General features: G+C 51.0%; 3 protein-coding genes and 1 long non-coding RNA gene across 9 annotated transcripts in view; 3 read left to right on the forward strand and 1 right to left on the reverse strand.

The window, feature by feature from the left end:
* Positions 1–117: 117 nt before the first annotated feature.
* On the forward strand, positions 118–3,916 carry MRNIP (MRN complex interacting protein). Of its 3 annotated transcripts, none has more exons than XM_074915964.1 (7): positions 118–194; positions 274–333; positions 619–716; positions 1,860–1,929; positions 2,231–2,367; positions 2,618–2,705; positions 3,194–3,916. In XM_074915964.1, the coding sequence occupies exons 1-7, from the start codon at positions 144–146 to the stop codon at positions 3,797–3,799; spliced, it is 1,110 nt and encodes a 369-aa protein (XP_074772065.1). In that variant the 5' UTR covers positions 118–143; the 3' UTR covers positions 3,800–3,916. The 3 variants fall into 3 exon arrangements, with proteins under 3 accessions (XP_074772065.1, XP_074772064.1, XP_074772063.1); XM_074915963.1 differs by having other exon boundaries at positions 134–203; positions 2,618–2,720; XM_074915962.1 differs by having other exon boundaries at positions 134–203.
* Positions 3,917–4,360: 444 nt separating this feature from the next.
* SQSTM1 (sequestosome 1) lies at positions 4,361–8,998 on the reverse strand. 3 transcript variants are annotated; one of them, XM_074915840.1, is made up of 8 exons: positions 8,756–8,998; positions 8,499–8,594; positions 7,356–7,585; positions 7,079–7,235; positions 6,534–6,620; positions 5,784–6,025; positions 5,318–5,525; positions 4,361–4,672 (listed from the first exon to the last, which is right to left on the reverse strand). In XM_074915840.1, exons 1-8 carry the CDS (start codon positions 8,931–8,933, stop codon positions 4,515–4,517), a joined length of 1,356 nt encoding a protein of 451 aa, XP_074771941.1. In that variant the 5' UTR covers positions 8,934–8,998; the 3' UTR covers positions 4,361–4,514. The 3 variants fall into 3 exon arrangements, with proteins under 3 accessions (XP_074771941.1, XP_074771940.1, XP_074771943.1); XM_074915839.1 differs by having other exon boundaries at positions 6,534–6,623; positions 8,756–8,997; XM_074915842.1 differs by lacking the exon at positions 6,534–6,620.
* Positions 8,999–9,142: 144 nt separating this feature from the next.
* LOC141964919 (uncharacterized) lies at positions 9,143–13,418 on the forward strand. The gene is made up of 2 exons (XR_012634406.1): positions 9,143–12,933; positions 13,344–13,418. It is a non-coding gene; the product is annotated as an uncharacterized LOC141964919 (long non-coding RNA).
* A 4,036-nt stretch (positions 13,419–17,454) lies between these two features.
* Positions 17,455–26,656, forward strand: part of MGAT4B (alpha-1,3-mannosyl-glycoprotein 4-beta-N-acetylglucosaminyltransferase B) — a 51,496-nt gene continuing 42,294 nt past the window's right edge. The window contains exon 1 of one of the 2 annotated variants that reach the window (XM_074915897.1): positions 17,455–17,669. In XM_074915897.1, the coding sequence (XP_074771998.1) occupies positions 17,573–17,669 (97 nt within the window). In that variant the 5' untranslated portion in view covers positions 17,455–17,572. Of the gene's footprint in view, positions 17,670–20,532; positions 20,633–26,656 lie in introns of those variants that run through there. The other variant, XM_074915898.1, reaches the window with a different exon arrangement.

Genomic DNA, 26,656 nt, shown 5'->3' on the forward strand with positions numbered 1-26,656 from the left:
CGTCTCAGGAGGGTCAGGCCGGTTCATTACGGCTTTTACGGGCGGGAGGCCGAGGGCTCGGCGGACTGGGGCCTAGAGCGGCCGCCTCGCTGGTAGCGGGGCCGTCACGTGGCCGGAAGGCGCGCGTCGCCAGGGGCGGCGGGATGGCGCCGCAGTTCTGGGCGCTGCGGTGCTGCTGCTGCCGCCTCTTCCAGGTGCAGCAGGTGGGTGCGGGCCGGGCCTGGCCGGGGAGCGGGCGGCGGGCCCTGCCTGACCCTCTCTGCGCCCTCCTAGGCCAAGCGGAGCGCGAAGTGGAGCTGCAGCGTGTGCGGCCAGCGGCAGGCGGTGCAGAAGGTCAGGGGCCGGCGCGGCCTGGGGCGGGGGGGGCGACCCGCGGCGTCTCTGACACCGCTGCCGGGCCGGGCCGGGGAGGACCCGTGCGGTGGCAATGGGAAGCCCGGCGTTGTGCTGGAGAGCCCTGTAGGGTGTCAGTGGGGAGCGCAGTGTGGCACTTAGCCCTACCCAGGACATGGCACGCTCAGCCGTATGTGCTAACTTGAGTTAGCACTTCAGTATTACCCGGGGTGCAGCCGCACTTTGTGCTGTTCCCTTCTGCCTTGTTTTATTACTTTTTTACAGGTTTACGGCCAAGGGTCTGGCCTGGACTGTAGGCGCCATGTCCAGAAATTAAACTTGCTGCAGGGTGAGGCAGAGGAAGCAATTAGTTGGACATCTCGGTAGAGTGTTTAATCTTTATCTGCTTTTTTCTTTTGTTGTGCTACAGTTGATGACTGTCTTCACGCACTAGTTGCCTCTTACCTGGTTTGAGCTCACAGGAGGGTTTTCTGTCCAGCTGTAAAGCCATGACACATTTCAGTTTTGTCATCACCTCATAGGAACAATTTCTTGGGTTTAGTGTCCCGGCATGTTTCTTTTGACAAGGAATTTTTTCAGATTAGTTGATCAATAGTGTGGGTTGGTCAGACCTTTACCCATTAAAATATATGTAATAGGGTTGTTGGGGTTTTGTTTAAATTGGTCTTGTTTACTGTTTGACAAGCTGACTGTGGAGATGCCCATCTTGCAGACTGACAAGCCATGCAGAGATGCATCCTCCCCTCTAAGCTGTTGCTACCCAACTGCTGGTATTCAGGGATTTCTGTGAATCTGTTGAGCAATCACTGCTGCTGTTGATGAAAAGACTTGTTTAGTGCAAATATTTGGGTGTAATTCCTGCTGGTCTGGAGAATCTGAGTAGCACTTTCCTGTTTATTTCATTCCTGAATCTGTTTACAAATCACCTTATCTTGAACTGGTCTTGAACTCATCCAGCTTCCTTTTTATTCAAGGTTATTTTCAGAAATCAAAGTCAGATAACTTAGTCATGTATATGCAGTGCTTCACTGTTAAGCTTTGGGAAGAAAACTGATTGTTCACTTCATCAAAAAGGGTTGCTATTTCTGTTCTCAAAACATTGTGAAATTCAAAACATTGTGAAATAACTTCCCTTTTTCCTTGGTTGCTTGGGATATAATTAGTGGGTTTAAGCTGTTGTCCCAAAGACACACATATCCCTAGTTATGATCAGTTAGAATTTATCATTTCATGATTAGTGGCTTTAGATCAAACTCACTACTCTTATTTGTACTGAAAGGAGGGCTATCCTTTAACTAGATTTTTTTCAAGTATTTGGGGATGTCTTACCAAGCCTTCATTTGACATCTGCTTTTCTATAGATCTTTTTTTTCTGACGTGCCTTCTATGGTGTTCCTATCCGTGCTTTCTATACAGTCCCTTGTGCTATGACTAGGCAATCTGAAAACTGTGAATCAACGAACAGAAGTGTGCTATAGAAACTCAAGTTTAAACCTCTATTTTAGGTGCACAGAAGACTCTGTAAATGACAGAAAAAAAATAGCAGCCCAACATGAAGACAGTTTGTTCCAGCAGGTAAGAAAGCTACAAAGCTGAGGTGAATACCAAGCCATACTGACCTCAGTGAATCAAAGTGAAACCAGTGATCCCTTTATATGGACTCAGACAGGTGAAAGAGCATACAGAGAGAGCATAAAGAGAGGTTCCAGCAGAGAGAATGAGATGTACCAGAAACTCTGCTCCACCAGGATACTGAACCTGGGAACAGGAACATGTCCTAAACTGACTTGTGATTTGAGGCATTCAGCACATACATAACAGTGCCAGAAATGAGAAGCCTGTATTTTGCTGTTTCAGTAATTCTTCAGTGTTGTAGGAGGGAAGGGCAGAAGTCAGTCGCTGGAGTAAATATCTGGACAAGGACAGTGAAGATCAGGAAGATGAGGAGGAGGCAGCAGGTGCAGAAAGGCAACAGTTCTGTTCCCGGAGGAGGAACACCGTGGAAGAACAAAGGTACAGAAAGAACTTTTTTTTTGTAATTCCTGTCCCCGAGTGGTGACATTTGGTTTGGAGGTAGCTTGTCTCTGATAGCTGCACAAAGTACAGGTTGCAATGTAAAACCTGAGCTGTGCAGGGATTTGTTTTCTGGGAGTAAAACTTCTCTTATTGCTAGAGCATTTTATGAAAATTTCTGGTGATTTGTGAGAAAAATTCACAGTGGAGCTAATCTGTCCTCTTTTATGAATGTTTTTTTTTTGGCCAGGAAACACCAGAGGAGCTCCCTCTCCAGTGATATTCAGGAGTATGCAGAAGAAAATGGAGTTTTCCAGCTTGCCTACCAAGCCAAAAAGGTTAAAACTGCTGATGTATTATAGAAGATGCTTCCTACCAGTAAACCAAGAGTGTTCTCCTGACCTCTTGTGTTGTCATAATTTTGAATTTTTATGAGTCTTCCTCTGCTCTTCTATTTGAATGACTGGGGAGGAGAGGAAAATTATGTCCGGAGTTTCTGTCTGAAGGGTTTCCATCAGGCAAAACAATGCCACCTTGTGTAGGCTGAGTGGTTGAGCCGGATTCCTCTGTGGGCACATCTGGGATCTGTGCCACTTCGCTTGTAGAGCGTGTGATCATTGAGGTCACTGGGATCACCTGCAGTCCCACTGAGGTTGGCCTGAGTCTCCACAGCCCGGAGATCACAGGCACACCCACTGCCTCTGCCTCAGAGGGCTGGTGAGAATTAGGGTGCATTTGAAGGATCTGAGTGTTCTTTCTTTGCCTGTTTCTGTGCAGCTTGGCCACATGTGCTGGATTTATAACCAAGTTCTCTTTCTCTTTACAGCGCAGGAAATGTTTAGTAGCATCGCCCAATGAAGATGATGGAGATGCTGTTTCTGGAGACAGTGTGGTTCCTGCTGTCTGTGAGTCTGTAGTGCCTGAGGTGAATACACCAACCCCAACTGCTCGGACCAAACCCTCAAAGTGGGAAAAATTTCTCTCGTGTTCGGACAGTTGTAGTGAAAACAGTGCCAGGGTCACCTTGTCACCACAGGAGGGCAGTGGAAGGTTGGGGCTACACAGCACCACTGCGGCAGATGCTGGTATGGCCAGTAGCTGCTCAGAACAGGCTGGAAGAACTCTACCTCAAGGTACAGGTTTTAAATTTAAAAAGTGTGTTGCTAGCACGGAGCAGCTTGCCTCGAAACTGCCTGGCACCACAGTGCCCAGCACCAGGCGCTCAGCTGAGGAGGATGTGGTGTTCAAAGAACCTCAAAGCCACTTGCTAAGGGCAGGATCTGGTGGGGTAGAGACCACTGCAGGAAGGTGCCATTTGGTCAGCACAAGGCAGGCAAACACCCTTCCTAACTGTGACACCGGGCTAAAGCCTAGCAACATTTCTTTTGAACAGCTCTTCTGCACAGGTGAAGAGTTTGATGATGATCTCTGATAAGTTCAGGCATATTTGGCATTGCTTTCTTGTTTGTCTCTACAATGTATTTGGCAAGATTTTGAATTGAAAGTGGCTTTACTCAAGTCTTACAGAACTGCACTAATAAAGCTCTCACCTTGCTTTGTGACTGTGTTTGGGGGAAGGGTACAAGGGTGGAAGAGAGTATGCAGTGTTGTCTAGCAACCTTGTCAGCTAAAAGAATGGAAGTAGGTCAGCTTGGGGGGAGGAAGCTTCCAGGCTCTAAGGAGTCCTGGCCAATACAATTAAATTCTGTGATTAGCTCCCCCTTATGAACTACAGCTTTTTTCCCCTGCACTACCTCTTTGTTTAGATCTCCCATGGCAACCCCTTTCTTCCAGAGCTGCAGAGCAGGCTAAAAGCCAGCATAGCATTTGGTTTCTCTTCAGAAGCATAGCCCTAAGGGTTCACCAAGGTATGTGCAAAAAGGCAGGCCTGCCTCCCTCACACAGGGAGCTGCTTGAAGTCACCTGCCCTTCACCTAGTCCTGAGTTACAGCAAACAGAAGTAATACAGCTGAGAAACACACACACAGACCCATCACAGGAAGTGTTATTTATTTGTACTCCATTCTACAAGCACTTAGGAACATGAGACAGAAACCCTTAGCAGGAAGAAAGGTGAACCGCCAAGTGAGTTGTACTGCATGGTCTGCTTTCGGTTAGAAGGAAAGTGCTTTTTGTTACACAGACTACTACAAGTGAGGTGGCTGTTTGGAATATTGGATGGCATCTAGTGCTGCCCCAATGTCGCAGTTCTTTGTCTGCAGGAGTCGAGTGAGCCATCCACCCTCATCAGAGAAGCCCATAGAGAGCATCTGGGACAGAGATTCAATGAGGCGAGGGTCTGCTTCTGTTAAGAGAAGAACAGTTTAAAGTTGAAACATTCCATGTAATTGGCAAACCAGCCAAGGGTGTTAATACCACAGTAGGTAGGGTTAACACTAATCCTAGTAAATCTAGCATAGCTGATTAAAAGCTAGAAGACATGCTTTCCTTTGTCTCCCAGGAGAGCAGATGTTTGAGATAAAAGATACAGAACTAGCCAAGAAAACTGCTGAGTCAGACTCAGCTGGCCTTGTTGTGAGACTCTGCTGTTGCTCTCCCTTAAGTGGCCTTGTATACTGGTATTGGCTCCCACCAGAAAAATGCTGTCTTAAAGCCACAGATGTACCGGTCTGCATTCAGCATTAAAAGGCTCTCAGCAAGCACAGGATTCAGGACACCACCTTCCTTCACACTGCTCAAATGGCCTGTTAGTCTAAGGTGTGAAAATCCTGTTCAGACTTAGCTGCCCACATTCAAGAGGAGAACCACCCGTCTGTCTCTACCAGGGTGCAAGAGCTGCCATACCTGCTAATGAAGTTATGGACAAGTTCAGCTGTAACTTGTGACCTTGTTTCTACCATCTCTAAAAGCAGGTTTGCTTATGTCAAGCAAGTTGGCAGTTCTGAGTGAAAACTACCCTCAGCTCTGGAACCCGCACACATTCTCATACCTGGTGGGAGATGTGGGTAGAGTGCAGCTTCTCTCAGTCCTGTAGGTCCTGGTTGGGGAGGATCCTGAGATACATCCAGGGAGCTGGGACCCTCTGTCTCTGGCATCTGCAGAGACTGCAGTTCACCTGTGGAAGGATCCACTTCTTTGGAAGATAGGTGGGTCCAGTCCTCCTCACCCCCTGATGAACTGCTGGACTCGCTCTGTTCCTGAAATGGAAGGAAAAAGGGTCCATGTGCTGCAGTGCTCTCCAGGTAGGAGACATGCTCCTATCTGCCTTTAATACAAAGAGTTACATCCACAAGAAGTCCCATCACCTTTGTTGTAAGGCTGTAGACCGAAGGTGCTGTATACCACTTAATCTGCTGACATCTTAATATTCAATCCCACAATGCATGCTAAACGATTATCTTCCTTTTTAGTAAAGCTGCAGCAAGCATTATTAATTAGTGTCATCATTCTTGTACCTGGGACTGGAGGCTGCCATCTTCCATTTGTGTAGGCACAGGATCTATCACCATGTCTTGTATCTGCTCTGCAACAGCATTTACTTCTGTAGCAGAACCTGTGTTACTCCAGTCTGGTTTGGTCTGAACATTCTGGTTAAGAGTACTGCTGTTTGACTCAGCACTGTTCTCTTGACTGGAAGAAGCAGGAGTCACTTTGCTTCTCTGTCCTCCATGTTCCACATCAATGTCAACTTCAATACCTAGAGGTGCATTTGAGATGGAGAAGGTCTTACAGAGACTTTTCCAAAGCACAGTCCTGAATGAGCATGGATCAATCCTGGTCTAAACGCTGTAACGTTTCTGTAATCCTACAGTTTAACACGTAGAATTAAAATGCAAAGCATTCTTTAAACAAAGAATAGTTAAGCACCAAACAGTCCTCTTCCTCTAGACAAGCTGTATATTTAGAGGGCCCAGGCAGAAGTTATCTAGGTCTGTGTAAGCCAGGCAAAATCCTGAGTCACCACTGACTTTTGTTACAGTAGTGAAACGTTAATGAAATCTTTCATCATTCCCACCCAAAGGAGGGCTCTGGAAAGGTACCGAGTGGCTGTTCTAAGCCTAGGCATTAATAGTAGTACCAGGAGTAAATTAAGCCTTCAATGCCTGGTAGCATGAAGTGGTTCTGGTATCCGTCACAACAGCTGAGTGCTGTTCCTGTTAGAAGGACCAGTCTCAGGGATTGGAGTAACAAAGTCAGTCACTTACCCAGGGGGCTCAGAAAAGCTGCAACACTCTCCCCAACATTCTTTAAGAAGGCGACGTTGGGGTCCTGAGGCGGGCTGTTAGTAGAAGCTTCTAGAAAAAAATTTCTGTTAGCATACATAGAAGCTCAGAGGGAGAGAGCACCTACAGAGCATATCCCCACGAGATCTTGGTGCTCGTTTCCTGTCACTCACATACACTGCACAACAAAGGCAGTATAGAGACAAAAACTGGAACAGAAAAACAGTGGCATTAGCATTGTTAAGGTTCATTAGCCATGCTGAAAGGCAGATCTGGAGTAGAGTAGCAACATGCTTGACCTAACAGCTTGGCTTGGTTTGCTTCCAGATACTCTCTGCATCCTCATCAACTGCATGGGCCCAAGCATGCCTTAAAATAATCCCATTCTGTGCTGAAAGGTGCTAATTAGTTCAAGCAAGTTAGATTAGTTCCTATGTGTTTTTTCCACCCTGATTCTATCCTGTGCTGCAGAATCTCAGCTATGCTGGCTCCACCACCACCTTGTTTACCAGGGCATCTCCTCTTACCTTCCGCAGTGGGTGGACTGGAGGGTGCAGCACTAGCCTGGGCTTGTTCGGCGTTTTGGCACGGAGCTGCAGGGCCGGGATAACCCCAGCAGTGCATCCATGGGAAGGGCGGCACACCATGCCGCATCTTCCGGAGCCAGCGTCCTCGGGGAAGCCACTGCAAAGGGTAACACTCATGTGACACAGTTCACGCAGCCGGAGTCCCAGTAACTGAAACTCAGGACTTAAATTTGAAGAATATCCCATTCATTAGTTCCCCTCCATAGATTTTGCTCACCTCAAATGGGTTTAGCAGTGGACTTTGAAACATCACCATGTTGTGCTCCTTGTGGATGCCTTTACCCTCGCAGGTGCTGCACAGGTCATAGTCTGGACAGACCGTACACTTGAACCTGGCACCCACCACCGGTCCTTCGCAGCCATCACAGATCACATTGGGGTGCACCATGTCACGAGGAGGCTCCTGGTTGCACTGCCCGCGATGTTCCCGCTTGCACTCCTTTTTCTCTATTAAGGAAAGGAAACTTTGCATCAAGAACAAAGTTACTATTTAAAGGCTGGAAATCAGGCAGAGAAGGAAGTACAAGCAGCCCCTGTCAGAGCAGTATTCATAGAATCCCAGGTTGGAAGGGGCCTCAATGATCATAACCTTTCTTGGCAAAAGCACCGTTTAGGTATTGACTTACTAGGTCAGTTTATTTTTATACTGGCTGCCAAACCATGGCCATGCTGGGGACATGTAAGAGAGCTTAAACCAAGTGTGAAGGGGTTTCGCAAAGATACCTGCTCCTCAAACTGAGCATGCCTCATCCTTAACAGTCTCTTAGCGTGTTTATTTTAGATTAGTACTTGCACTACCCCATTTGGCTTCTCGTCCTACCTTCCTAAGCACTGCAAGAACAAAATGTTTCTGGAGAGGGAGTTAGGAATAAATGCCAGGAGGCATAAACAGATGAGAACACGGACAACAGCCACTGGCTTGTGTGACTCATTAGATGGACTGTGGATAAAGCTTTGCAGGTATCTACCTGAACAAAAGGGATGAGGGAGCAACTACGCGCTGAATAAGCTGGAACTAAGGCTTCCTAACACACTGCATTAAAAATACCGGTGGCAGGGTAGTGTTTCCAGGGAGCCAGCACAACAACAAGGGCTCACACTGGGCCAGCTGAGATGACATCGCTAAGAAGAAACTGTCACCCCTTCGCCACACCTCAGCAGGGAGGGTTCCTGTTCTGGCACTACCCTGCCCTTTATTTATCTTCCCGCCCCCCCCCCCGCCCCCCTAAAGGCCGCATGTTACATCAGGCCCTTGAGGACAAGGGGAAGGGCCAGGGCTCGCTTCTCCCATTTTCGGCGGCCTGCCAGCGAGCACACAGGGCAAAACCTGCTACCGCCCTTCGGAGCCGTGCGGTGTTACCTTTGATGTAAACACGGAAGACGCCGTTCTGCACGTAAGGCATCGCCATCTCCAGCTCCTCGTCGCTGGAAAAAGCGATCAGGTCGCCGTCTTCATCTAGAGGGGGCAGAGCGCAGGGTTAGGCACCCGGTCAGGTGTCACGGGGGCCCGGGGGGGAGGAGGGGAGAGAGACAGCCCCGTGCCCTGAGGCCTTCCCACCGCCGGGGGCACCGATCTCGGGGCCTGACCCCCAGCGGAGCGCCCCCGTCGCCCCTCACCCTTGTAGTGCATGCGGCAGGCGGGCGGCGGCCCGGCCCGCAGCAGCCCCTGGAAGAGCTCGGCGACGCGGTCGTAGATGGCCTGGTAGCGGGCGGGCGGCGGCAGGGAGAAGCGGCGGATCTCCCGGGCCGCGCCCTCCTTGCCCAGCAGGTAGGCTTTCACCGTCAGCGCCGCCATGGCTGTGGCGCAGCAGGAATTGCCGCGAGGGGCCGGGCGGGGCGGGGCGGGCACCGGCCGCTGCGCCGCCGCCTTATAGCGCCCTGGCGCCCCGGCCCCTGCCCCGCCCCCGCGCCTCACGCCCCGCCCTCCCCAGCGATGGCTCCGCCCCCCCCGGCGCTGGCTCCGCCCCCCGGGGGTCCCGTCCGTCCCGGTGCCGCCGCCCGTTCCTCCGGGGGCGCTCGGCGCGTTGCCCGCAGCCGGAAAAAATTCTGTGGCTGCTTACAAATGCGCGTGTCCGCTCTGCGCCCTGCTCGCCCGCCGTGAGCGGCACCTGCGCCCCCGGTCTGCGGCCCCCGGGTGCGGGGCCGTGCTGGTCGCAGAAGCATCAGCGGTGCCCGGTACCTTCTGGGTGGCCACGTGGCCTCCGAGACCCGCCGGTGGGGAAACACGACGGCAGGTCTGCGGGGCAGCCGCCCGCTGAGCTGGGCCCATCGCCACCTGGCAGTAGCCGCCAGCGTTAGCCAGGGCAGTGTAACGCAGCCCTCGGCCGCCCCGGTCCTGCTCCTTCGTCATCTCTGTCGGGGTGAGCACGGCCAACCCGGCCAGGTGACGGAGGTGGGGAGCCGTGTCCCTGCCCCGCTCCCGCCAGCGTGGCAGTTCCCATCGGAGAGGTTTGCGCGCTCAGCATGACAGGAGTAAATAACTCCTCAGCTAATGCCCTTCCCCGAACCCAGTGTTTCGGAAGGGGGGGCCTAAAAATAAAGATACTGGTATAAACACAACTGACATTAAGGAGGATGTTCTGGGGACTTTCCAAGTTGGCTGGCAGCAGTATTTTTTTACAGATCAGATACAGTTGACAGGCCTCTTAATCTGGCCACAGGAGTGTCCAGCTGGCAGAACACGCTGTCTGTGCCATCCAAGTGTAATTAAATAAAGATGGATCAATGATTATTAGGTTCCTCGTTGGTGTTAATTTCCTCTCACCCAAGGGCCTGACCACGCTGACTCTTAGTGATGTATTTCTTGGTTTAAGATAATAAAAACTTAGGAGAAACTGTCACGCTTTATCATCTTCTGCAATAAAGAGAAGGATAAGTTTTAATTTCCATGATGAGGAGGTAGTTTATTTCTTGACCTGTATGTCTGTTAAAACACTTGGCCTTCCATACAGATATATTTTTGGCATATGTGTAGCAATTTTGAAATCATGACACTTTGCTGGAAGACAATATTTACAGTGGAAAGGGTTGCCATTTTTAACTTTAAAAGTTTTCTAAGAATTTTGATTTCTAGGTATGACACAACCAATATTCCACCGTGAAGTGTTAAAGTTTAAACATAAGCAGATTGAGGTTTAAGCACGAATGACGCTGTGCAGGGAATGATTCACCAGCTTTTACAGCACGAGGTATTGAAAGGTTTGGGCATGCAGCAAAAGTGTATTGCACTCATCTGCCCTTTTGCCTCTGTGTGTATCCTTGTTTCTGAAAATGTCAGTGAAAGTTGCCGGCTTGACATCATTGAACTTTTTTTTTTTTTTTCCGTAAGATCAGAATTGGGACCAGCAGTAGCAGGGCGTGCAGTACAGGACGCTCTGCCAGTGTTGTACCTGCCCTGCCAAGCATCACCTCCAGCATGCCCATCCTATGACCTATTTCTGAGGACCCCAATGGCCACTTTTGATCTCATTTATAGAGCCAAAGACTTGTATTTTGAGGAACCAACCCCAGCACATTCATTCCTTCGGCAGCGAGTTGCTGCCATCCCAAGCAGGACCGATTCCTTAATTCCCCTCTCCATCACTGCCTGGGTGTTTGAGGCACAGGGAGTTGTTCTCAAGTTGCCGTCTCTTTTCAAGCCATTTGTGGCTCCAGATTAATTAATCCATTTATAATTATCAGGTGATGCACCAAATTAAAACCAGAAATCTAAGTCTTCCTCTGTGTGAACTTTAATCCAGTTGGCAAATATGGAAGGGGCTAAAAGCCAGAGGGAATTTCCCTTCTCCTGGTGGGGCATGCTGAGTCACGCGCAGATTTCTGGTCGTGACATCATGCACTTTTACAAAACATAAGGAAAACAAGGCTTTCACCAGCCTGCTCTTAGCTTAGCTCACCGATCACGGGACAGGGTGACTCAGTGAGATGTTCCCGCCTCCTCCTCCTCCTCCTCCTCCTCCTCCTCGAGGTCGGAGATTTCCTTCCAGCGAGCGCTTCTCCAGCCCAGACCTTGGACCTCGCTCTCACAGCATTTCCTATTGCCCCCAGCCCTGGGTTGTGCCTCTGGGCGGTTTCTCAGCCCCCTGGAGAGGCCGTGTGAGAAGCTGTGCTGTATTCCCACATATATTAACTTCAGATGTTTTTCCCTCTGTTTGCTGGAGGATCTGGGTTTTGGCGTTCTCAGCGTGCAGCACTGGCTGTGCGAATGTTTTCTTACAGTTGTTCAGGAATCCCACAGCATCGCAGAAACCCCTGACCAAGAAGTGGTTTGTCAACCCTAACTGCTGAGCAGCCAGCTCCGCAGATGGATGTAGCAAAGGGGATGGGGAAAAAAAAAAAAAAAGCTGTTTGAGTTTGAAATTTCAAAGTTACAGAGGAAAAGCTCAAAAAGGAGCAATTAACATCTCTGCAGCACTCTGCTTTCTCTCTACACCCACTTTCTGCTGGGAAGTGTTTAAAAATATTTAGTGATATTCTTGCTCTGAGGGCACTATCACCAGAAATACTCTTTATGTCCAAACTTTTCATGTTCACAGTGAAGTCCTGGTGGGATGAAGGGGAGGAGGGTGTCTCAGGCTTTTCCTTGCTTGCAAACCACAACAGAGGCTGATAATGATTTTCCAGAGGGAATTCTTCCCCAAATCATCCCTCCAGCCTGAGGCCCCCTCCACTGCCCCAGACTCCCAGCGAAAGGGGGGAAGGTTTGCCCCCTGTGCACCCCCCTGGCTCTGGCAGTCTGTGGTGATGGAGGGATGGCGCAGAGCCGCAGCGGGCGGGTTCTCACCAGGCTGGACCCGGTGCCACCGTCCACACGCCGCCACGGTGCCACACGCTCCTTCCAGAGGCTTCTGGAGAGATGCAGGATCCTCTGGACGCATCAGGTCAGACGCTGGTGACTCAGCCAGGTCCTGTGACAGCTTCCTTCCTCCGCCAGCCCAGTGAAAACACAGAAACCCTCCTCCATCAGCAGCCCAGGCAGAAAGGAAGGTTGAGCGTTTGGGGTTTTTTTTTTTGCTGTCTCATTTTTGGGGTTGAGTTGACCTGAAGGTTATCTCTGCCGCATCAGGTGTTTACACAGGCTCAGCACCATTGCACGTCGGTGTGACATGAAGTTTTTAAGGGCAGAAAACTCTGGGTCAGTGTTTTCATTGAGACAGAGGAGCAGATAAGGAAAATGGGTGGAGAGCAGGCACAAAGTACAGGCACGCTGCAGGTGTCTGGGTGTGCTGCAAATAGGTAAGTATTTTGTGTTCCCAAAGGTGGGGAGAAACTTTCTGCAAGGTAAACAACTTGCTGGGGGGTGTGTTGCTCTGAGAACCTGACTTGTAGCTTTTGCTCTGAGTTAAAGCAGCAACGTGTCAACACATGGAAGGTAAGCATCCTGTTGGGATCTTCATCTCTGGTGGCTAAGGAGAATTTACAAACATTTGTACTGCACTGAAACAAGTCCTGGTGATGTTTGAACACAGCAATGTGTAAAACACATAGTAAATGAAGTCACTTTGTTTTATCAGAAAAGCAGCAAGTGCTCTTTGCTTAAAGAAGCCCAGGAAGGACTGAGCCTGACCTGTTCACAGATGGGCCAAACTCCAGAGCCAAACTCTTTTAGAGAGCTAGATGAAATCAGCTATAAATCTGGATTACATTTTATATCTAGATCTAATATATGTTTCCTCTTTCTCATTTTTGTAATGGCCTCAGGACCTGTGGATGGCTGTCGGAGTCTTTTCTGTGGAAGGCCCTCATTTCTGCAGCATGCTCAGTATTGCCAACATCAACTGTTCAAAGATCATGAGGTGACCTTAAAAAAAAATATCTCTGTTTATTTGCTGCTGGGGTTTTGAGTCTCTGCAGTTCATATTAGAAACTTTGCTCTGCAAAAGGACCAAGGCTCAAAACCTGCTTGTTAAAAACAGAACAAAAGCCAAAACTGGGATAAGAGGGAGGGACTACGAGAATAAAAGGGAACTTTGTAGGTCTGATATAAAAATCACAAGTGCTGGCAGTTTTGCTTACTCCCTCATTTTTTCCAAGAGAGCCCAAGGTTTTTGTCATGCGAGGGTGGTATAAAGCTTATTCATTTCTTCAGACTTTTATGAAGACAAAGTATAACAGCAGAAATTAGATTAAGCTTTATCCTTGGGAAAGAGTCTAATTAATTGTCTTGGAGAAATTATTAATGTTACTTTGTTCTCTTCTGCTGCAGACACACCACATATCCTGAGCAGTAGGAGTGTTTTGCACATCTGAAAATAAACAGTCAGTATCTAAGGCACTAAAACGTGTCATGTTATTTCTCTAAACTCTTTAACGGCAGTAGGATTTCACACGCCTTTCCCACAGGCAGCTCTTACTTGTCTGCCACCTCTGGAGGACTTTTGCCATTAATTCCTGCGAACCCTCTGTTGGCTCCTGGGTTTAACACGTGGGTTTAAGGCGAGAAAGCAGGCAGGCTGGGTGGGACAGAGCTTCTGGGGCTTGTTTTCTTTGGTCTAGTGATGAAAATGCTCTTGCTGGTGTGGTTGAGGCTTCATCTGCAGCTGGGTGAGCGAGTTACGGGTGGGTGTGCTGGCCTGGGCTCTGAGCCTGGGGATGTGGGGACGTGGCTGCTCTCCATGGAGCCGATCAAGCACCCGAGGGCTGGGCTGCTCTGGGACACGGGACATGCTGCTGACTGCAGGTGACAGTCGCCTGGGCAGTGCCTTGCAAAATCCAGGCGAGGAAGCACAGCTTCAGCTTCCCTCGGGTTTTTTTAGTATTCCCAAGAGTGACGTTCAGTGCATTTCCCTACTCAGGGATGTGCCGGGTGTGAGCATCGCTGGGGCCGTGGCAGCAAAGGCATAAACTTCTGGTGCTGTCCAAAGGGCTCCCTCTGCCGATTTCCTTCCTGGATTTTCTAATCACCAGGAGTGGCCATTTCAAGATGGGAAAAATGTGGTTTATTTTATGAACTAGAGACTAAGGACACAGGTAGGCAAGACCATCTCCTGCAGAAATGGGCGATCTGTGCTTTTCCTCATGGGTGTGCATGGCTTTCAGCGAGGCACGTGTATCCCCCAGGGCGCCTCGAGGCAGCGCCTGCCCCGGGGTGCTGAGCTCCTGTCACCCCTCGCCATTCCAGAAGGGAACAGAGCGGAGGCCCGAGGGCCCGTTTGCTGGATTTCCCCATTTCAGAAGGATTCCCGCTGCGGCCGAGCATCGCCCTGCGCCTGCGTGGCCGCTCCTGCCTCTGGCACGGGCACACGCTTTGCTTTACATCCCTCTCTAATGGATCCAAACAATTCAAAGAACAGACTTGGATCGCTGGAAGCCAGTCCTACAATATTTACACGCCTGAGAAATATTTACTCACTAAAAGAGCTCCGGGGAATGGAAGATGACAACTTTAGCTGGAGGAATTTTGTACCCACATACAGGGCACATGAGCTGCCACCTCCTGTGCGACCTCACCAACAACCGCAGGAGCAAGTTGGGGTGATGGAGGGATGTAAACTTGGCTTTTCACACCCGACTTCGCTGCGCAGCTCCTCCCGGTCTATAATGAAATAAAGCCGGACCCGTTAACAGAAGAAAACACGAGCAAAATAATTTTAAAATCTGTTTTATTCTGTCCTTCATCCAGGCAAACAGCTTGGGGCCGTGACCCCTGAACGCCAGGCCCTCCGGAAGAGCGATGCTGTCCCTCCAGGCGGCAGCTGCCACTGGCAGTTTTCATCTGGCATTGATTTGCTCTCAATAAACATTAGATGCTGTGTCCTTAACCAAGACGAAACGCGTCTGTGGAAATGGCAGCGAATACGCACGGCACAGCCTGGGGGGCTGCTGGCCCCGACCTCGTCCTGCCCCCCCCGGCCGTGCCCGGCCCTGACTGCGGGGCCACGGGCACGCGCCGGCCACAGGGGCTGAGCACACGCCCGCGTCCACGGGCACCCTGCGAGCCGCGTCCGTGCCGCCTGGCGCAGCGATGGCAACGCGGGGGCCCCTGCGCCCCCCCCGCGAGGGTCCCTGCGCCCCCCCTGTGCCGAGGTGTGAGCTCCCCGTGCACACATACAGGCGTGTGCGCTCACACCCACCCGCACGGACGGAGCCAGGCCCACGCCCAGACACGTATGGACACACACAGACACACACAGACACACACAGACACACACAGACACACGGACCCAGACACACCCCCACATACACATATGGACCAGACACACCCCCACATACACACACACACACATATGGACCAGATGCACCCCCCCCCCCCCCCCCCACACAGACACAGACACACCCCCACATACACGCACATACACACACATATGGACAACACACCCCCACATACACCCCCCCCACACACACACCCAGACACACCCCCACATACACACACACACACACATGGACCACCCCCCCCCCCCCACATATGGACCAGACACACATGTGGACCCAGGTGTGCACACACGCACACACACATACACAGACATAAGGACCCAGACACACACAGACATATGGACACACACGAACACACGTGTACACGCACAGACATGTACACACAGTCACATACATATACACACACAGACACACATGTACACACATTCGGTCACATGCACACACACTCATACACATGTATGTGCACACACAGACATATATGTACACAGTCACACAGTCACATACACACACGTACACAGACATGTATGTACACACACACACACAGTCACACACTCACCGATACACTCACTCCCACACACTCTCACACACACACACACTCACACTCTTACCCACACTCACCCTCTCACTCTCACACACTCACACTCACACCCTCACTCACACTCACCCTCTCTCACACACTCACACTCACACTCTTACACTCACACTCACACCCTCACACACACACTCACCCTCTCACTCTCACACACTCACACTCTCACTCTCACACACTCACACCCTCACTCACACTCACCCTCTTTCACACACTCACACTCACTCTCACACACACACTCTCACACTCACACCCTCACTTACACTCACCATCTCACTCTCACACACTCTCACACTTACACTCACACCCTCACACTCACACCCTCACTCACTCACACTCACACCCTCACTCTCTCACTCACACTCACACACTCACTCACACACTCACTCACACCCTCACTCTCACACTCACACCGTCTCACTCACACTCACACCCTCACTCACACTCTCACACACTCTCACTCACACTCACACCCTCACTCTCTCACTCACACACTCACACCCTCACACTCACTCACCCACACCCTCACTCACACTCACACTGTCTCACACACTCACACTCACACCCTCACTCACACTCACGCCCACACTCACACTCACACTCTCACTCACTCTCACACCCTCACTCACACTCACGCCCTCACTCACACTCACGCCCTCACTCACACTCACACTCTCGCTCACTCTCACACCCTCACTCACACTCATGCCCTCACTCACACTCACACTCTCGCTCACTCTCACACCCTCACTCACACTCACACCCTCACTCACACTCTCACACACTCTCACTCACACTCACACCCTCACTCTCTCACTCACACACTCACACCCTCACACACTCTCACTCACCCACACCCTCACTCACACTCACACCGTCTCACTCACACTCACACTCACACCCTCACTCACACTCTCACTCACTCTCACACCCTCACTCACACTCACGCCCTCACTCACACTCACGCCCTCACTCACACTCACACTCTCGCTCACTCTCACACCCTCACTCACACTCATGCCCTCACTCACACTCACACTCTCGCTCACTCTCACACCCTCACTCACACTCACACCCTCACTCACACTCTCACACACTCACACTCACACCCTCACTCTCTCACTCACACACTCACACCCTCACACTCACTCACCCACACCCTCACTCACACTCACACTGTCTCACACACTCACACTCACACCCTCACTCACACTCACGCCCACACTCACACTCACACTCTCACTCACTCTCACACCCTCACTCACACTCACGCCCTCACTCACACTCACACTCACGCCCTCACTCACACTCACACTCTCGCTCACACTCACACCCTCACTCACACTCACGCCCTCACTCACACTCACACTCACTCTCGCCCCCCCGCCCCGGCCTCCCCCCGGCCCGCGGCGGCCCCGCCCTCCCCCGCACGGGGGCGCCCTCCGCCCGCCGCCGCCCCGCCCCTTGCCCCCGCCCGTTGGCCCCGCCCCCGGCCCCGCCCCCGCCCGGCCCCGCCCGGCCCCGCCCCGCCCTCCCGCCCGCCCGCCCGGCCCGGCCCGGCGCGGCGCGGCCCGGCGCGGGCGCTGCGTGCGGGCGTTCCGCCCCGCTCCGCTCCGCTCCGCGCTCGCCGGGGCCGCCGAGGCCGCGCCGCGCCCCGCCCGGGACATGCGGCCGCCCCCGCCGGCGAGGAGGCGATGAGGCTCCGCAGCGGCACGGCGCTCACGCTGCTGCTCGGCTGCCTGTGCGCCCTGCTCTCGCTCTCCTGGTACGGCGCCTTCGGCGGGCACAAAGGTGAGGGGGCTCGGCCGGGGCTGCGGGGGGCGTGCTCGGAGAGCCGGGCCCGGCCGGACCGCGGGGGTCCGGAAGGATGCGGAGCCGGGCCGGGGGCCGGGGGGGGGGGGATCCTGCGGGACCTGGGGGTGGGTCCTGACGGGCAGGAGCCTGCCGGAGCCTCCGGGGTCCGGACCCGGCGGGGTCCTGTGCGCCTCTGGCCCCGCCGTCCCCGTGTGTCGTCCCCCCCCCGGGACTGTGACCTGCGGGACTCCCGGTGCGGGCGTGCCCGTGCCTAGCGGGGCGGGAGATGCCGGGGCCGGGGGTCCCTGGTCGTCCCCGGGGCGCGCTGCGGCCTGGGGCACCCGGGGAGGGTCGGGGGGCCGCGGGGTGACGGGTGCGCTGCCGTGCTGGTCGGTTTTCACTTCGGCGATGCCCTTCTTTGCTCCCCCGCGTTCCTGGCGAACCCCTTCGTGGGCGATGGGAACCCCACGGGTGGAGAGACGGCGATGCCAGCAACGGGGGGGACCTTCGGGTGCTGGGGGAGGGCTGTCCGGGCAGACCGGAGGGAGGGGAGGTCCGAGCAGCCCTGCCCTCGCCACACCGCACACGGCTCTCGATGCCCAGTCCCGTAACTTACGCGCACGTGGGACGGGTGCGAGGGCCGCCGGCCCCGGCGCTCCCACCTCGGCGCTGCCTTTGCACCGAGCAGGTGCCTGCAGAGCCGGGGTGCAGGGGTGCAGGGCCCCGTCCCGACGAGGCTGCGGGGGAATCCCGCGCAGGTAGCGCAGAGGTGCTCGTCGCAGGTTTTTCCTGACAGCGTAATAGTTGCTTTTCCCTGTCTTGTCGCTCACTGAAGCAGCGAACTGGATTTATCCTGGCCTGGAGGACGATTCTGGTAGTTGCTTCTGAATTGTGTGTCTGTCTGTCTATGGGTGTGCAGCGCCTCACGCCCGTGCTGGTCACTCGGCTCTTCCAGTTCCTGCAGTTTTAGAGGTCATTAAAGGTGGGTGGTCTGCCCGTCCAGCCCTTGACGCTCTCTTCCCTCTCGCCATACAAGCATCTCTCCCCGCCACAGGTGAGAAGCAGCTTTCGCTGAGCGTAAGATGTGACTCGATGGCTTTGCGCCCCCCCTGCACACCACGCACAATCGCAAGATGCAGCTCGCGTGTGGCGCAAGGCCGGGGTCAGGGTTGAGGCAGCACCGGGGGGGACCATTTTTTGGCCCCGATGGGCAGGATGACACAAGCTCGTGTAGGTGCCCACCCAGCCCAGCCCCTTCCCTGGCAGCAGGGCAGGAGGGCCTGGGATGTCCCATCTTCTCCTGGCAGCTGCAGCTGCTTGGGCTCCTCTGCCTCGTTCATCAGCTGAAGGGCTCTCCTGGCGTGCTGCTAACGTGGTTTAAATCCCACCAGAGATGCCTCCCCGCAGAGGCTTGGGTGACGGGTGTTTGTAGCGCAGGGGTACTGCCGGTGGATCGCTTGGCTTCGGCAGGTGGGATTTTTAGCTGAACAAAATGTTTGCACAACCAGGTGCTGTTGTATGCGCCTTCAGCCAGAAATGCTAGACCATGGTAAGTCGTGGAGGGGCAGAGGAGCACTCTGACAGCTGCTTTCTTGTGGTTACCTCTGAGCAGTTGCTTTGCTTGCAGCTCCCTCCCATAAATGAAGTGAAACCAGCGTGTGGTGCTGCACGGGCTGTGAGCAGTCGCTCCTGGTTTCTGAAGCAGGGTGGCCAGCCCCGCTAGGGAGTCTGGGCTGTTCAAACTGTGTCTTTCTTTGAGTCACTTTTATTTTTTAACAAGTAGCTTTTCCCCGTTGCTCATTCAAGTGCCAAAATAACAACCTTGGGTACCGCTGTCCCCGGCCTTCTTGGTAGGACCTGCCCTGGGATACGCGTTTTCCTCTGACAGCAACAGATTGTCGCTTGCGGACAGCAATCACCACAACAGGTCACAAATAACGTGGGTCAGGCTGTGTCAGCACAGCAGGTTTCCGGCTATTATGGTCATTTACGTATCAGGCCATTACTCAGTACAGAGCTGGAGAAGACCTTGAGAGGTCACTCAGTCCATCTCCTGCCCCTCCACAGGATCAGTGATAACCAGCCCCTTCCTGACAGATGTTTATCATATTCATTCTTAAAAACCTCCGATGACGGTGGTGCCTAAGCTCCCTGGATAGTCTGTTTGACATTTAGCAGCCCTGCTATTAGATTTTTTTCTTATGATTGGAACAGAAATGTTTTTTCCTTCAGCTTGGTTTTGTGATTACTCTTCTTTTCCCTTTTATTGGGCACAGGTAGAAAAATCTCCTTCCTTCTTTCTTTGCAGGAGTGTGTTAGATATTTGGAAGTTGCTAACATGTCTCCCCTTAGTCCCTGCTAATACAGGTTAAACCACACTGGTTTCTTTGATCCTTTTTTGCTTATGTGTTCTTGGTCTGCAGTTGCTCTTGTTACTCTCTTCTGGACCATCATCTGTTATAAAGAGTGATGCTTAACCTGTGATACAGGATTGAAGTCGCTGCCTTATTTTTGCTCAGAAGAACACAGGATTACTTCAGGTCTTTTACATACAATGATCCTGTTTATACATCCCAGTGTGTTTGCTTTTTACTTTTGCCGCAGATGGCTTGTATTTAATTTTTTTTATCCCATTGACCCTTCAGCCACTCTTCTCCAGAACTATTCCTGCTTTTCATTCCTCATCTTGTATTTGCCTGGCTAATTATTCTTACCAAATTACATTACCTCACGCTTGTCCTTGCTGAACTGCATCCTTTTTTTTTTTTTTCAGACTGCTTCTTCTAAAGTGTCAGGATTGTTTTGAATTCTGATCTTGTCCTCCTGCCTGCTTGCAGTCCTGCTCAGCTTGGTGTAGCCTTCAGAGCCAATCAGCATGTTTTCTCTGCCACTGGCCGAGCTGTGGATCAAAACACCACACGATATCAGATCTGGGATGGGTTCTCCTGGAACCTGCTTTGGTAAGGTCCTCCCAGTCTGTGCTCAGAGACCAACAACCAGGTCACCGGTGCTCTCCGCAGCTGTGATGGCTCAGTCCAGCCCTTGTGTCCCTAGTTCTGTCAGGGGCTTGTTCCGTGAGACACTGTCAGAGGTCTCTGAAATCTTTGTTTCTTCTCCCTTTCCTACAAGTCCTGGCACCCTGTTGCAGAAAGAAATATGATAGATTTGATGTGCTTTGTTCCTGATAAACAGAGGTTAGCTCTCGCTCAAGTTCTCCTTGTCTTCTAAGCCTTCAACTGAAGTTAAGGTGATTATTCTGTAATTTCCTGCATCCTCCTTATCCCCATCCCCTTATTTTTCAAAGTCAGGCTTCACGTTTGCCAGTCCTCTGTAACATCAGCCATCCTCCCTGAGTGACTGGAGACAATTCCCAGTGATACTGAGCTGCTCATGTTGTTGTGTTCTCGGGAAGGCTGGCAAGGTATCTGCATTGCCTTTGATGGGGAATAAAATCATATTAAAAGACATGTAAAGCATCGCAGAGCCTGCTTGTCTTCCCACTCTGTGTTGGGAGGACAAAACAATTAGTTGGAAGAAAATAAACCAGGTCAAAACAGCTCTAGAGCTGCTTTTCTGTGACCGATCCAGGGTTTGTTTACCCGCTGATGGTGCTTTGCTGTGCTGTGGTTATTAGTGAAGTTTTGACCTCATGATCTGCAAAAACAGATGCTGTCTCTTTCCAATTATAAACAAGGTTTGAAATAGTCTGCAGGAGTAGGAAGAGAAGGGCAGCCTCAAATAGCACAACCAGTCACCCAGGCAGCCAATGTCCAGCATCGTGGGGTGGTTTGGAGATGGACCATGTGCTGTGAATCATGGTGGTGGGTGTCTTGGCCAAATTTTAATGTTCTCTCTTTGCTGATTTTAGGTTTAAGTATGGTTAAACTTGCAAAAAACAACAGCTGCCTTGGAAGAAACTCTTCTGTAACCTGTTGTCACCAGGTGGACTGCAGGGTTTAACCGTGGAGGGTGACCTGCAGTCAGAGGATCGAGCCTTCGGGAAGGCACAGGCAGGCTCGGGCGTTAGTGTGCCTGGCTTGGGGGTTACAGGGGGTGTTTTACTGAGGACTCAGTAAAACTAAGAAGTTTTCATTATTTTAGATAAGTCACAGGTGCAGATGGGACAAAGGTGAACAAATTTAACCTACCTGCAGTTAAATTGTTGTGATTTTTTTTCTTTCAACGATGAAAACTCCAGTTCTCATCCATAACGTTTGTTCTTACCTTGACTGACCGACCAGCCACGCACTCTCTGTCCAGCTCATCTCTTTGCCCCTGGCAGCTTATTCCAGAGCCGTAAATACTTCAGTTTTTAAGGGTTTTGGTTGTATGGGTTTTTTTAATTGAATAGGAAATTCTAAACATTGTGTGAACCTTTTAGGAGACTCCTGACATGCTGCCCCTTGGAAGTGCTGTGTTTTGAGGTTGGGATTCCACCTCCAGGGTATGGCTGCATAGCTCAGGGTGGACTCTCTACCCACGCTGCCTGTGCAGGCTTCCCCCAGCAGGTTTTTTTCCAATTAAAATTTCAAATTTTAATAATTTATAGTTACCCAGTACCAGCCAGCTCCAGGTTTCCATTGCAAAACCACAACTGCAGGCACCTCCAAACCTGTAGATGTGCCTGCAGAGTGGGGTTGCTCTTTGAATAGATGCTTCGCATCCCTAAGATGAGTTTTGATTGTGCAGTATTTTGGGTGCTCTGGGAACTGTTCCTCCCATGGGTGTTTTGAAAACCCTTCAGAATAGGTGTGCGCAGCTCCTCGAAGGGCTCACCACCCGCATCCTGGGTGGGTATCTCGGTGCAGGGCTGAGCACGGGGTCTCTCTCTTTGGCGTGTGACGTGGGGAGCGGGATGCTGGGGTGTGGGTGATTGTGGGGCACCAGCTGCAGCATGGATGTTGCTCCGGTGCCTGTTGCAACAGGGCCCACAGCATGTCCGTAAAGAAATATTGCTTGTTCGGTGCCGCACACGGCGGGATGCCCCGCTCGCTCGGGGTGTCCTTTGTGGGAAGCAGACTTTGTCCCGGAGGGCTGTTCCTCTGAGCATGTTTACAAAGTCTTCTTATATAATGCATAAAAGCCGTGAACGCTAATCCGCTCTAGAAGCGGCAGAGTCAAAGCTTGTGATACTGCTAAATACAAGCTGTATCTTGAGGCATGTGGGGTTTCCCACTGCTTTTTCATTTCTGTTACCTGTACCAGTTTGACTTCAGGTTTTTGTAGTTCCTTTGAGGTCTTGGGCACAGGCTGCAGCCGGATGAGTGTGAGTGAAAGCTCTGGTCTGAGCTGGGCTTATTTCACTGCAACCCTTGGAAGCATTTACCAAGAGGAGAGGTGCCAGCAGCAGACCCAGCGTGTGCTTCTGATGGCTGAGGAGGTGCAGGCAGGGGCCTGGTTGAGGAACCCTCGTGTTTAGCAGTCTATCATTACATGGCATGGTGAATAAAAAGATGTGCAGGAGCATTTCTGAGAGGCTTTACTTGGCTTCTGTGGTGCTCAGCAAATGTGTGGAATTGGTGGCTGGAACGCAGCTGCATTTGTAAAGTTGTCCGGCATATGATTTGACCAAACTCATCCCAGGTGCGAGGGATACCATACAATCTGTTGATATGCATTTATCAAAATAAATCTTGGGTTGTCTGGAGTCGCCTGTATTTCTGTTTTTATTTCTTTGCTGGTTTTGTTAGGTCTTTAGGCTGGGCTCTTGACTTGGACTGCATGTAAACTTGTCCATGTCCCATTGCTGCTCCAGCGATAAGAGTTGCAGGTGCGTGATGGAACTGAAGTTACTGGAAGTGGAGACTTAGTTTCAGGTCCCTGCCATGAGGTATCCCACCCAGTCCTGGGAAAGTCAGTCGGCTGGTTTCATGCCTCAGTTCCCATCTGCTCTCTGGGGATGGTGATACCTCTTGTCACGGGTTTGGACGACACAGTCACGCTTCCGTGACAGCAGGGTCTGTGTCAGTGCGTAGGAGAGGAGCAGGCAGAGGAGGTTAACACGCACAGACCCAAATACATCAAGTACTTATCTTGGTTTACTTCTGTTACAGAACAAAACTGTTTCTAATTTGTGATTCCCTTTGATTCATCCAAAACAAATCATTGATTTGTGCTTATATCCTGAATGTTCATTGATTATTCACTTAGTGTTTAATGTAAAACACATCTGTAGCTGGCTAGTTTAAGTGAAGCTGCCAGTCATCTCCAGAAAGCTTTGAAGCTTGCTAAGTGATGGAGAAATTGCTTTAGTGACACATTGGGCAAGGCTGCTAGCAGGCTACTGCAGGTAGGCTTGGCTTATCTGCAGTTCTCCCTGTTCACAAAACCCAAACCACTTCCCAAAGTACCAGTTTCTCAGTTCATGGTATAAATAAACACAAATACCTATCCTTGGGGTGCCTGGCTTCGCACGGGCATCCACAGCCACCCGGCTCTTTGCAGGAAACCTTTGCAGAGGTGGGGCTGAGCCACCTGCCTAAAAGTATTTGGAGACAAAGCTTTTGTGTTTCACATGAGGATTTTCCATATCATTATCGTGCCAATTCCAGTGTTGACGGTTTGTTTTTCACGAGACAAAGCCCAAGAGATCAGCCGGGCTTGGTGGGTGAAGAGGGCTGCCGTGGCAGCAGAAGTCACTGGTCAAATTAAAGGATTATGGAAACTATTAAAATAAACAAAGGGCTTCAGCGGGGGCTGGCAGGTTAATGCTGTTAGGAGGAGAGGCTTTTCGGGGAGTGCTGATCAAGCATCTGCTTAACAGCTTCCTGATTCAGGGAGAGGGTTGTTGTCTTTGGAGAGAAATGCATTTTTTCTGCCTTTTTTATTTGAATTGAAGTGTGGGGGGCTTTTTATTCAGCGATGTCCTTGGGTTTGTTTTTGAGCTCACATCAGGCTTCTCTTGCAAAGCAAGAAAATCTGGGAGGGGCAGATTTCTGGTTTAAATCATCTCTTTCAGTGTTAATTGTGGCACTGGCTGCTGCTTCTTCTGTTTCTGTCCCGGTGTCAAGTCACATTTGAGTCTCCAGGATCCGTGCATTAGCATGGACACGTCTCTGATGCACAGAGACAGCTCTGTAACTCCATCGTCACTCCTGCCTGCCCCTGCCTTGGCGTGACTCCCCTAATATTTAAATATTCCTGTCCTCTTGTGCTACGTACAGGATAAATACTTACCAAAAGGTTAATCTGTATTTTGAAGTGACTAGGCCCTAGTTTATGCAAGGTGTTTTCATTTCTGCTTGTATTAAAGTGGACAGCAGTAGTATTAAAATGCAAATAGTTAGGCTTTAAAGAAGGTTATGTGCAAAAATTAATCTCTACCTGTCTTTTATTTTCATTACGAGTTTTGTTGAGTTGCAGTGTCCCTTTACTTGTAAATACCATTGTCACACTGGTGGTTTAGGACAGCTGGGGGAACAGCACAGTGTTGGCTTGTGACAGTGCTGCTACCTGGTCCACACCTATTCCCCAGTGAGTTTTTAGACCATCCTAATCACATTTTCAAGACTGTCTTAAAGAACATAGGTGTTTCTTCTCTCCCTGTGATGACAAGAACATTCTGGAAATAAGGTTTAACCTGGAAGACCCTTTTTTGTCACTCAGTGCATGTACATGGGCAGCAATAAATCCTCTATGTATTGTCACTGCTCCGAGGAGTTTCATGGCTTAGATAGGAGGCCTGTGGTACCAAAAAAGTTGTGTAGCCTTCAAAAGCCCTTGTAAATAATCAAAGAAACACTTCCAATACTGAGATATGAGCTACTTAAGATACATGTAATAGCACTGCATGTTTGTATAGCCTGTTCTATTGAAAACGTGGTAGCAGCACTAACCCTGCCAGTACCAACACAGGAGAAGTTTTCTGAGTGAGGACTAAATTGCTGTATTCTGCCTCAAAAGACGGGCAGTTAGGGGAGCGGGACTTCTGTGCGGTGTCCCCATGCTGGATGTGAAAAACAAGAACAATATTTGACTTCATGGGTTGCCCGGTGGATGGATGGACCTGGACGGTGTTGGACTCTCTGAGACTCACGACTGCCATAGACAAGTACCTGTCAAATTAATTATTCAGTTAGTGCTGGCAAAAGCGGTATGGCAGTCTCCCCTCCCTCCTCTCTGTGCCCAGACTGTGATCTTTTGCTTTTGTTTGATCTTGCCTTTCGTGTTTTAACTATTCCTTTTTTGTGCCATGTCTCATTGTGCGCTCTCTGGAGCTGGCTTTGATATCTTTTCTCTTTGTCTTCCATTTCCCTCGGTTTCCTCCCTTCCTTTGATGTTGTAGAAAATGACCAGGATGGACATCTTCCCACACCTCTCTCCCTCTCTAAATCTTGTCCAGTTCAAGTAACCCACCAGATGAGGAACTTTACCAGATGCTTACCTAGTAACGTGGCTTTGTTAACTCCAAGCAATGAGTTTGCATAGAGGCTGAGCTGCCCAGGGAGGAGGTTGTGCTGGTCCTTGCACCGCGTGTCAGGGACCGATGAACCACGTGCTGGGTCCCAGCAGAGATGGCGAGGCAGGACACAGACCCCAGGACGAACCCTGCCAGTTCCAGAGCGGGGCCGTGCCGTGGGGATGCTCATCCCGCGCCTCATAGATGGAGCTTAAACTAAATTACAGGCGTGTTTAAAAGCAGATTAATTTGCCAACTTCGAGCAGCGAGAGGTGTTTAGAAAAAAAAATTGGAAATGCAAATTCTAGCTGAGCACAAACTTTGTCATTCGGTGGGTCAAATTCTCTGCTGTCTTGTGCCAGTGAATCTGCATGAAATGTGTATTTTGTCTGAGCTAAGGAGCTGACCTGGGTGGGGGAGGTAAGTACCCAGAATGGTGGATGAGCATAATTAGGGCATGGATTGTGGGTTGGCTCCATATAGATCAGTTTGTGTTTCATTAATGTCTGGTTCCACCCTGTCTGTCTGTTTTATTAGATTAATTTATTACTTTCTGAAAGTGCCTCTCCAGTGAGCTGAAATATCT

This window comes from Athene noctua, chromosome 12 (genome assembly GCF_965140245.1).
Source record: "Athene noctua chromosome 12, bAthNoc1.hap1.1, whole genome shotgun sequence".
Taxonomy (NCBI): Eukaryota; Metazoa; Chordata; class Aves; order Strigiformes; family Strigidae; genus Athene; species Athene noctua.